General features: G+C 35.7%; 1 protein-coding gene across 5 annotated transcripts in view; it reads right to left on the bottom strand.

The window, feature by feature from the left end:
- Window positions 1-12,534, bottom strand: part of TFEC (transcription factor EC) — a 131,992-nt gene that overhangs the window by 31,907 nt on the left and 87,551 nt on the right. For all 5 annotated transcript variants that reach the window (XM_090137337.1, XM_090137342.1, XM_090137345.1 and 2 more), the window contains 2 exons: window positions 6,432-6,683; window positions 4,484-4,579 (listed from right to left, as the gene is read on the bottom strand). In XM_090137337.1, the coding sequence (XP_089993463.1) occupies window positions 4,484-4,579; window positions 6,432-6,683 (348 nt within the window). The remainder of the gene's footprint in view (window positions 1-4,483; window positions 4,580-6,431; window positions 6,684-12,534) is intronic.

Genomic DNA, 12,534 nt, shown 5'->3' with positions numbered 1-12,534 from the left:
GCCTCTTCTGTCCTGATCTAACCTCTAACCCATTCTTGCACATCCCAAGATTTTTTCAAATACCAAAGGAGCTGACCAAAGTCAAGCGAAAAGTGAGCCACAGTACAAATCAGGATTTTTTCTGTAAGCTGTTTTCCTGCAACAGTGAGAGAAGTGGAGCAATCCCAACTGACCTGACTCCAAAGCAGAGAGTAAGCAGACCAATCTCAATGAGAGTGTACTATAAACATGCAGTAATGCTAATGAAGTCATGAAATCTTTCAGGACTCTTCAAGAGGAGTTTTCTTGTAAGCTAACATATCTCCACAGCACTATGGTTCCCATGTGCTGTTGCTCCCTGAAGCATGCCACTTCAGCCCTACTATCTAATGGCTAGCAAAAGCATGCCTTTCAGGATGCCGAAGTATTTTTCTTCCCCTCTCAGTCAGTGACTCCTTAGTTATGGGTGAGCAAATATGAAAGCAAAAAGTGAGTTAGTGAAGCAGTGTTCAGGCTACATGTTTACAACCACAGGCCTGGGAATGGAAGAGGTTTTGAGGTTGGCTGATAAGGCTGAGCTTAGCTTTATCATTGCTTTGGTCTGAACATCATAGGCATCTTTTAATGATTTAACGAGAGGCCCCCTTTATCTTACAGGCAGCCACTTGAGTTCTTGGAGGGAGGGCAAAGTAAAGGTGGGAGCTGGGAAGAATCAGGTTATGGACAAACTATAACTATCCCTGTTATTGCTGGGCAAAACAGATCATTTCAGTGTACAGAGAAACAGACACTTGTTTTGTGTGTCGCTTTTTTGTTGTTGTTTTTTTTTTTTAATCTATTTAGTACTGGACATGGTAAACAAATCAACAAAGAGGTGTTGTCGTTTGTTTTTTTTCCTGGAGAAGCTTTTCCTTTTCTCCCAAGTAAAAACAAAATTCCATTTTGTTTAACCATTCCATACCTACTACTCCAGCAACAGTTAACTCACCTCATTCGACAGATCATTAGTGGGCCATTGCTGGGGATTTTTTCAAGACCATTTTTATGGTAGTGCTCTCCCTCAAGCAGAATTCCTTCACTTACCACCAGCCACCTAATGTATACAGAGCCTCTTTGTTTCCCTTCAAGAATACTTCTAAAAGGTCTTGTATTCTGGAGTATCAGAACAAAAGACAATTTATAATCCTTAGATATGCTCACAAAATTGATTCATTTTTAGCACTGTCCCACACAGTGCCATACGAGAAGTCTGTGTCTTTCAGGACTGTACTATCTTCTCATCTTATTCTCACTATAAATCAGTAAATATCCTAATGCCTTTGATGTACGTTTTAGTGGACTCCATGTCAAATAGCGATCATTATCCCAGTATCTACACAGTGGTTATCTGGGATTCAGCAATTATTTCTAAAGGAAACCACTTGGAAAATGCCAAGCTTTTTCACAGAGATGACTGTTGTGTTTGCTAAATCAATGGTTTGCTGGTGAGTCCTAGGGCTGTATACACATATTAGCAAAACAAAACAGCATTTAGAAAAAACAAAAGGCTTCCCTGGGTCAAATCCAATACTGAAAAGCGCAGAGATCCTGTTTTTTTAACTCTGCTCTTTTCTGGCTCTCTTTTCTGGCTAATGCTCTGCATATCTCCCTTGATCCAGCATGTTTCTTACACTTTCCTTCAGGTATTTAAGGGATACAAACCACAGCTTTTTAGTACTTACTCTAAACTTTCAACAGTGATGTAATATTTGTTTTATATTTACAAACCTGTACATCTACATTTTCTATATTCCGAGCATATGAAATTTAATAAACTTGAAATTCACATAAAATGTTGAAGATACTTGGAAGGTTTTGAATAAGAATGAAATTTTGATGGAAATGAAAAATGTTTACTTTACAAAAATCTTGTAACATATGAGACATAAACAACATTTTTCACCGCCAAAAACTCACTCATATTCATTTCAAATGGAAACTGCAGTGTTGTCTAGGAGGTCAGGAAGATATCTGTCTTTCTAAATGTGTTATTTAGAACAGAAATGGACTTCATATAATATGGTTGTGTATGTTACTGTCTGTCAGTAAACAGTTTCACAAGACTGAATTATGGAAACTAGGAAAAGGATTATAATTTGGTTGTGTCTCTTTCAGTTGCAAATTTTCTTTATTAAATTTTAGACATTTCAGCAGAGAAATCTAATTTTTTCTTACCACTTGAACCTGGTTAAAAGTAGAGATTCTAACTGTTTTACAGGTTTATTACTCTTTAAGTACATTTTCCAGCATGAACAAAATATTTTCTTCAAGTAACGGATCATGTAATTTCAGCTGTATTTTCTGGACAGCTCTATAACAGGGTTTACAAATACTTTCAGATGAAGTATGATCTCTTGCACATGGGGTGGACATAATCTTATCTTGTAACTCAACTTCTAAAAGTCATTTTAGAAGGTAATTTTATAGCAATTGGGTGGTGTTAAGAGAAAGAGAAGCAAAGGTTATTCCCTATTTTAAACAATTCTTAAGTTCTTGATCAAAACCAAAAAGTTTTGTGAATTTAAAGCCAAGCACAATAAAAGACAGAGTAACTGCACTTTAGAAGCTATAATTTTAATAAGAGATGGAGGGATGTTCTTGTTTTCACTTCTCTGATTCTACTAATACATGACTATAATTCATTAATTCAGGGTCAGACAATGAGTCTGAGCAATTATTCACATGAGTGGTCTCATAGAATTCAATGCCCTCATTTAATGTGTCATTAAAATGGTACATGGATGCATCTAACTAATGCAAACATCAGTTCATAGCAACACACAATGGATAACACTGTGAAGTCCTTAATCCCAACCACTGTCTACAGAGAAAAATCAGAAATTTGGCTGTATCACGCTTAAAGATTTCTAGGGGAAAAGGAAAAAAAAAGAAATTAAAAAAAAAAAAAAAGAAGAAGAAGAAGAAAAGATCTTCTACAATATTCAGAAAACCAGGACACTGATTTTATCACAGTTTTAGAGAGACACTTTTGTACCAATTGTAGTAATCCAATGAACATAACATTTAAGGTGTGACACTTCAGCATTGTGCTAAAGAAGGGCACATTGCCAAAAGAGAAGATGGAAGAGTCAAAGGCAGAGATTTGCTTGACTCTTCTCATTCTGGCACAGTTTGCATGCACAGCTGAAGGCAAGATACATTTTGCCACGCTACTGAATATTTGGAAACATACATTGTTCTCCAGTTTACCTAGCAACTTGTTGATTTCCTTTATACATCAGAAGTCTGTACATCATTATCTGACACACAGTCATTGTAGGAGTATAAAATCTTTGAAAGTAAAATGTAGATTAAGCCTAAAAGCCTGTACATCTCACCTTGCTCTTCAAGAATAGAGTATTCAGTGTATTTCACTGGTGTATGTCCTTCACGGCTAGATAAAGACTAATGAGTCTGGAATTAGGGTACATTTATATCATCCAGTTTTAAACGGTTTCCAATTCAAAACCCAGAATTCGTGCTTTCCCTCACTAGTCCATGATACAACATCTGAAAGCATCCTCCCATGCTTCACATTAATCTCAACCAAAATATTAATTCAGCCCCCAAGGAGCATTTCTTTGCTATGTTCTGTACTGAGATGTGTACAAATTATACTGTATTACTTTTGTAAATGCTATGCAAATGCCAGGTATTTATGGAATTATTAATTGCCATTAAAACTGGACCTTGTAGTGGGCAACATAGCGATGCTGAGATCTTATCTTCTAATATATTTTTTTGATAGACAATGATGTTTTTTACCCAGAAAAAAAAAAAAAATGATAGACACAAATGATAATGAGCATTTGTGTTCAGAAAAGGTCCATCTTTTCTCTTTAAATCTGAATAATGTATGAAAATTTAAGTAAACTTGTCAATCCTTTGACATTATTTTATTAAGAAAAAAAAAAAAGGGTACAGAACAATAATAACTTGTTATGATTGCTACTGTAAAGCATTTCATCATTGTTGTTAATATTACTCAGAAAAAGCACAACTTCTCTTTACGAAAACCAACAAATAGGGGCAACACTTGCTTCAATATATGACACTGAAGTAAATACATTACTCTAGGTACTGCTATGTGGCCAAGCTTTTATTTCTAACACAAGGTAGAAGAGCCTTTAAGCAAAGCTTTCTAAGGCCTTTGAGAGCAGAGAGGATCTGCATATTCATAGTCCAAGATGTGAACTACAGCTGTAACAATAGAGCTGGTGCTGGGCTAGAACCACAAGTTCTCAAGTTATTTCAGTAGCTAATCAGAACTCTTAGAACACCTCTGTCCCCACCACACTGAAACCTTTTCCTATAATGTTTCCAGACAAAAGGACAGGTAGCTAAAGAGAAAGAAGAATAATCCACTGATAGCACTTCTTTGGCTTCTGACATGTAATGTGCAATTGAATAACTCAGTGAATTTCTCTATTATAAATATGAAGACCAAATTCCACAAAATACTTACAGTTCTTTGCATCAGAAGAGGTGTTTCAGAGCAACCTATCCCATCATCATTAAAGCTTGATTCCATATTGATTATGTCTTCAATAACCTCTTCCATCTAGTAAAATGATATTTTAAGACCGATTATTATTATTTTTGCAGAAAATATTATTCTGAAAATATATGGAATATAATTGTATTTATTACTTCAATAAAGAATTCCAGAAGTTTATGTCTTAAAATTCAAATAATTCAAGTACTTCTACAAAATACTCGCTTATTAAAATTCTTGTAGACTTTTGCAGTTTAGCATTACTTCTTTTCTCCCAGCCACCAACTCACTCTTCTTTCCTAATCCCTTATTGCAACACCAAAATCAGACAACAGAAGCACGCTGCTAAGCTATAACTATGATCTGTCACCTTCATCAAATGTGTCACATTCACAGTGTATTGTTCCACTGGCACAGGAAGACTGAAAGGAACCTATGGTTCTGCAAGAGTATGAGTCACTTAAGATTTGGTACTATACACTGTTCTCAAGATTCGTTTGTGTTGTGCTTGGCAGTACACTGGATATTTCTCTAACCAGCCTTCTGGACCCACTTTTGTTTTAGTCTGAATCAAAATCTGCTGAAGCAGATGGAATATATAGAAGAAACCATAGTTGAAGGAAATGGAGGAGGCTCCATGCAACAACTAGAAATATCACTACATAGCACAGGGAAATATCACTCACATGCCAGGGACCATTCAATAGTCTTTTTACGTCAATTGACACAGCATGTTTTTGAGGGCTGCTCTGAAAGTAATGCTTCCTACTATAGTCAACCCACAAAATCAGAGGCAGATGTTTGTGCTGTGGCAGAAAAATTAGAACCTTTCGTTAATATTCTGTTACATTTTCTTGCTATGTGACTGGAATGATCCCTACAAGGATTTTGGTTAATTCCAACTATCACCTTCTCAAATACCAACAGGCACAGCTCAGTAGGGAATAAGAAGTTCTTTGCAAGCAGTTGTTTTTGCTCTAGAGGATAAAGAGTTGTAATAGTACAGGAAACAGTTGTTCCTGGTCACATATACAAGGTACTTAAGAACCATTCCAGGACACTGTAATTGCCAGTGCAAAGGTGGCCACAGAATACCATGAACACCATCTAAAACAATCTTTGCAGAGTAATGGTTTCTATAATCCATAATTCTGACATTAATTGTCAGTTGTCAATGTAGAAAGAACAGAGGGTTCACAAATGAGCCCTCCAACAAGTACTGGTTTTATCCTTTCAGTTCACTCATACTTAGCTGTATGGCATCCAAGTTTGCTCAGATTGGTCACAGGGTATTTGTAAGACTCTTCTATTAATGCCCAAGATATGATATGGTTCCTCCACTTATTTCTGCAGGAATTCTCCTTTTACCTAATAAGCACTATCTCTTGAAATCTGTTGAAGTATTAAAAGCCATAATGATCTACATCTCACACTGTCTGAGAATGTGACATTGTATAATAGCTGTACCTCTGTTAAAATCGATGGTGGCACTAAAGTTAGCAGATCTATGCCAATTTACCCAAGATAACCCATATATAAATACACCAGCTAACTGAAAAATGAATGAGTGATTCTTTCAGTTACATCTTTAATCAGTATTTAACTTTGTTATGCAGTTAGGATAATACTTTTAGACAGAAATAACTCTTATCTGGAAAAAAAAAAAAAAGTTTGCATTGCTAGATATGCATTGGCCATAGTTTAGAAGCCTGATCATGCAATAAACTATTTGCATGGTATTCAAGGGAATTGTTCATGTAATCTGAAAGGACTCAGAGCATATGCTCTGCAACTGAAGGCTCTATGAAAGTGAAGACAATCATCTCTTGCCCAGACTGAATACAAGGTGAATCCTATCACATTTTCATAGAAATAAACAGTGCCCAATTCCCCATTCTTTTTGCTAGCTTTGCCCTACCGCATTTTCATGTTCTCCTCCAAGGGCCAGCAGCTTGGTCACGGGACTCTCTGGTGTGCCAATATCACTGACTGGAGGCATGTGTCCGTTCCTTAAAATAGAGGTCACTCCTGTGGGCTGGACTGTGTGGGAGTGGGACAGGGAGAGAGTCTGGCTGGACAGTTTTGTGTCAAGGGTCAAGTACTGCTTCACCTGGTGCCGCTGGCTTTGCTGGATATGGTATCTAGACTGATTTTCCAAGTGTGTTTGTACCTGGGAAGAAATAGAAAGAATTGCTAAAGTTTCAAGCATTTGCCAGTGTGACGACTGAGAAAACTTCAAGACAGTAGAATCAGTTTTTATATCACTGGGTAGAATAATTATTATTTACTTCAATTTTTTTTATTTTTTTTTTAATTTTGTACCCTATGAATACTTAATCAAATAATAGAATAGAAAAGGACAATTCAGTTGTAAGGACCTGCAAAGAACATCAGGTCCAACTGTCTGATCATAAACGACCCTGAGAAAAGACAAGAAGTGTGCTACACATTTTTCTTTTCCCATCCAAAATTGGTCTTTGTTGGAATCTCTGATCACTGCAATCAAATCTACAAGCATACATACATACTCTAAATTTACTATCACAATGCATCTACACTTTTGTACTTAAACAGCGAGTAAATATATAAAGAAGAACATAAAACAAGCACCTTCAAGATCAACAGCATTCATTTATATCTAAATTCACATTAGACTCACCTTGTTGTACGTACAGTCAGTTAAATGAGGCATTGTTGCCCTTTCACAAAAATAAAAATAAAAATAAAAATAAAAATAAAAATAAATAAATAAATGCACAGTATAAGTATAGTCCTAGATGACCATCCACTATTTTCAAACCACACAGTTTTCATGAAGTGCCTCTTGAGGACAGATCACTTTTTGAGTTGGTATGACTTTATAAACCGAGCGGTCATGCCAAATTGAGTCAGACTTTGGGCTGTCCTTTGATTACAAAGATTGACAATTACTACTTCAGATAGTTCTCATCTCAGATCAGTGTCACATTCCTGCAATTTAACTATTGGAGGAGCGCTGCATACACAAACCCCAGTCATTTCAGCCGTGGCTTTCTCCTTTAGCTATGGAATGACTGGTCACAGATTTCTTGTAATAAATTTTTCTTAAGTGGCCTCTGTGTAAGCATGGTTAATATTTGCTAAATAATTCACGGCTTCCTCTGCAGACCCTGTTTTGTTTTTTAAAAATTCTGTCAATTAAACAAATTTCTTTTAATCATAGACATAAGCATAGATAAATAACCCACAAAAGGGGTTTGCATTTAAATTAACTATATTTCTTTACATTACAGTAGTTACTTTATTTTTTAATTGTGTTACGGTGGAGTGTCTAAAATTATTTTATGTTTATTTAAACTAATTTTCTAGTTGTATAAAAAGTTTAAGCCACACAGTAATGAATATAATATTAATTATTTTGATGCAAGTCTTAAAGTCATAATATTCCACTGAAATAGGGATATAAAATATTAAACACATTGTTTAGATTGTCCCATTTCATGTTAGGAAGGTATGCACCCCTTGTAAGAAAAAACTAAATGTGCATTTGGGATTTACTCAGATTATAATATTATTTGTCTTAAGCGAGACCTTTGTCTCACTTTGTGTCTACAACACTAGTTCTAGAAAGTCTATAATGCAGTGTTAATTTGAGCTCTGATTTATCATTATTTAGCAAGGATGATAGCTTCTTCAGCTTCAATAAGGCTTGTGCTCGCACTGAAAGCTAGACAGTCAGGCTGCTTCCTAAATTAGAATACAGAAAGGAAATCTACTGCATATCAGTTTAACAAAAGTATTAGTTCGAGCTGCTGAAAGAAAGCATATATGTCCCGTTGTATAGAAGGAATTTGCTGTAAAACTTTGTTTTCTGTTGCTGTTTCAGAAGAGCCCACAGATGCTTCTTGTTTGCACTGAATTCCAAAGTCACAGAACACAACTATAATCTAGACCTTCCCTGCCCAAACTGATGAAGATCTCTTTCCGGCAATGAAGAACTCTTCAATCAACAGCTTTGAAAGCACAGTTTCTTTGGATGGGACAAATGGGACAGGACCAAAGCACAGACTGCAAATACAATTACTGCATTTTACCCTATCTGCTTTTTCTTCTTGAATGAGCAATGAATTTTTCTTAAAATTCATTCTTCTTTTTCTTAAAATTTCTATAGCTCTACCTGAAGCAAGAAATCTAGAATATTGGATGTCTTCAAATTAAATGAGAAACATAAAAAATTTGTAATATCTTACTATATTACTTTGTTTAAAAGTAGGGGAATTTATTTTGTTTAAGTTTTGCATACAGACAGAAATTTAAACAGAAAAGGATTAAACAGAAAGGATATTGCTGAAAAGTAGCTTGCTTTTTACTTTCTCTGGCCTGCAGATTGCTGGTGGCAGACTGAAAGTATATGCAGTCCATTACCTGGTGGGTCATTATAGAGCTGTCCCACCACTTCTATGTTCTCTGAGAAAGAATTCAGGTAAAAAAATCAAGAAAAAAAATCAAGATTATTAAGAGCATTTCTCTTATCTGACATTCTTTCAGTGCTTAGATCTTGTCAGTAGTGTCTTCAACTTTCACAAACAAGAAAAAAATTTAAACTCCCTTGATGGGACCTCTTGGTATGGTTTCGCAGTGCCCTTTACGATGCAAAATGCAGTCATTTTAACGCAGCACCATTGGGGTTAAAAAGGGATCTAGGCCTAGATTTTCAAAAAGTACTTAAAGTTGCAATCCCTAATCATCCTTTTTTATCTAAATAACTCTGTGAAGTCAATGTCAATAATAATAAGTCAAGACCTTTTGAAAGTCAAATCACTGTATAAAGGCAAAGCAGAACTGAACTCCTATTTTTACAGTCATATTTCTGATGTATAATAAATGGGGAGAAAAAGTCAAGTTATGCTAAAGGAATGTTAAGAATGCAAAGTCAAGCTCTCTGAAAATTAGAAATGACAGTCCCTGCCCATACAACATGTGTGAAATGGGAGAGGAAACTCAAAACTTAATCATTCTATGAAACCTGTCAATTATCAAGTATGATCAGGCTATTGTGTGCTGGAGAATTTTTATTATCTTATTCAGTAATATTAAGCTCAGTCTAGGTTTTCTGAATGCTTTAAATTAAACACATATTTAAAAATATCCTTTATTATAATTACAAGCAATAAACTTTGTATTGGTTTTGAGCTTTCTTTTTATGATTTTAAAGGAATGGTTAAGAATTGGCATAGGTTGCCTGGAGTGGCTGTGAGATCTCCATCCTTGGGGATTTTCTGAATTTGTCTGGACAAGGCCCTGATCTTCTGAGGAAAAAAGTAAATCTAGAAATAGGGAAATTTGAATCGGTAGAATTTAAATATTTATATTAGAGGATCAGTAAAATAAATATGAAAAGCAGGATAACTGAAATATGACTCCCACATATAAGTAGTCCTATAAGACAAAGAGCCTGGGTATACATGCTCTAAACTGCTTCGAGGCATTGAACATATCTTAAATCTACCAAATAAGGTCTCTGTTTATCTGACAAGTGAGAAAAGTAGCTATTAGGGAAAAAGCATCCCCTTATTTTGCCCAATAATCCCCGCACAGTATCCTCCAGCAGTGTTGGAAATTCCAGCAGAAATTTTCTAATTCTTTATCACTTGAAGAGTTCCTATAGGAAGTAATAACATTTTGTCAGAGAATACATGAGTTTTTAAGGTAGAAGACTCTCCAGTCCTCCCATATTTAAAATTGTTAAAAAATTTTTGGATCTGGGATATGCAGCATTTATTTTGACACTTACTTTATTGCAACAACAATATAGTCTCAATATAGAGGATGCTTTTTTTTTTTTTCCTTATATAATGAATACTTAACCATTTATTTAAAGCAAAACACCTTAAAGAAAGGCCTCAAGATGTTTTTCAGGATAGATAATCAATAAGACCAATGGCTCTGTGCAACCTGGATTCTCATTCCTGACACAAAATGAGCAGTTCTCAGTAGACCATTTGCTACTAATCATCTCTATGTCTTCCTAATTTGTGCAAAATAGATTACCTTGCTCCTTGATATGCCTGATTTTGGGGAAACCTAAGTAGAAACAGGGACCCGATGACCAGCTGAGGATCCAGGTAGATTCTGACTGCAGGGAGAGAAGAGCCTCAGACACAGCCCAGCACAGAACTGTCCTGCTGGAATACCTGCTTAGTTCTCAGCAAAGTTAGTAGCCTGAACCTTCCTGCCAGGTGCTCCTGAAATTATATTGACTACTGTGTGTACATAGGTGACAAATCTTTGCAGATAAGTGATGGTTGTCCTTTCAGAGATTTTCTTGTAGTGGATGTGGCTGCGCACTTCAAATGGCAATTATTTCAGATTATTTGAGGAGCAAAGGACAGCATGAAATTCAGCAGTAAAGTGCCTCTCTCTGAGGCTCTACTTTTGTCTCTTATTTGGCTTTCCTAATTACTGTGAAATTAAAACCTCTTCAGAACCAGTAACACGAAGCATTCGGGGACCCAAAACATCCAGTCCAAATTCAAAAAATTATAGTTAGACTAGAACAAAGCTAGAACAGAAATGAACACTTTGAGATAGATTTTGTAACCTAGAACAAATCCCAGTGCACATGTAACCTCTTGTCCTTGTTTCTGACAAGCCAATTCTGAGAACAGGAACATAACTGCCTTTCAGAATTAGAGACAGAGTCAAACTTCTTCATTTGCACTTTCTAATCTGAGCACACAGCCTCATGTTGTAAAACTGTGGTAGTGTTTTGTAATATCTTTTCCCACACTCACATTGCTCTTTCTTTCATTTCTAAAAATTCCACAGTGGCATGACTAGGTCTTCAGTATATTTACATCAATTATTTTACTTCCACATTTGCTGATGAGATTTTTCCTTCAGTAAAAAAATAGTATGTCAAAAGTAAGAGAAGGTCACATTTGAGAGACCTAAATAAAGCATGAATCATGCCAACAATATTCCAGAATGTAGCAGTACCACGCACCATACTGGTACTCCACCATGGGCAAGCAGATGATACAGTAACTTGCAGTGTGCTAGCCCAACATCAGTCCTGGGAAAAATAAAGGGAAAACTGAAAAGATATTCAATTAATAAATTATTAAAGGATAGGAGTATAATTAATGCTAGTCAACATAGCTCTGTGGAAAATAAGCCTTGTCAAACAAATCCTGTTCTGTTCTCTGATGAGATTTCAGGTTAGGTTGCCAAAGATGTAGGTACACTTGGATTTCTGTGTGCCTTTTGACGAAGTATCATTCAATATTCTAATTAAAAATATAGCACTACACAATATCAACAAAGTGTATTTTAACTGGATTAAGAGTTGGTTAACGAATATGCATAATAAGCATTCAGCAAAGGACTGACATCAGAAAAAGGGATCTCTTCACAGTGTTGTACTATTCAACATTTCTGTCAGTATTTCTACAGCTAGTGAACTGTTTGAAACAAAATGTGTTCCAAGTCAGTGAGATATGCATATTCTGGAATATATATATAAATATATATAGGATACAACATCGGAGAAAACTGCATGGAGAATACTCTGAAAGCAATGAATCTGGGTAGCAACAAACCAGCAGCTCAGCAGGAATGCCCAGATGATACTGAAGCAGGACGAAGAATTTGGCGTAAAGGAAGTAGTGAATAGGAGCCTGACTGTACTCTGCTTTTATTTACAGCTCAGAGTTAATCAAGTATAGAACCTGCAAATATATCTACCCTGATAATGCTCAAAACATAGCTGAACATTTGAAAGGATACAGAACGGAGCTATAGAAGCAATTGAGGAGTAAGAAAAGTGTGTCTCAACAAATGCGTAAAGAATCTTCGCTACTTTCCTGCTGTCAAACTAAAATTTGTGAAATTAGTGTGGGATGGTGAACCTGAGAGGGGTTTTGAGCTAACTCAAAGTGTGGAAAAAGCCACTGGCCACAGGCTGATGTTAAGCAAGGTTATATTGGAAATTAAGTAAATAGACAGTGAAATATTCAAAAGGAAATACTCTAAATTTTGTT

Source organism: Phasianus colchicus, chromosome 1 (assembly GCF_987193195.1).
Source record: "Phasianus colchicus chromosome 1, bPhaCol1.hap1.1, whole genome shotgun sequence".
Lineage (NCBI taxonomy): Eukaryota > Metazoa > Chordata > Aves > Galliformes > Phasianidae > Phasianus > Phasianus colchicus.
This window is presented reverse-complemented; position numbering and strand designations above follow the sequence as displayed.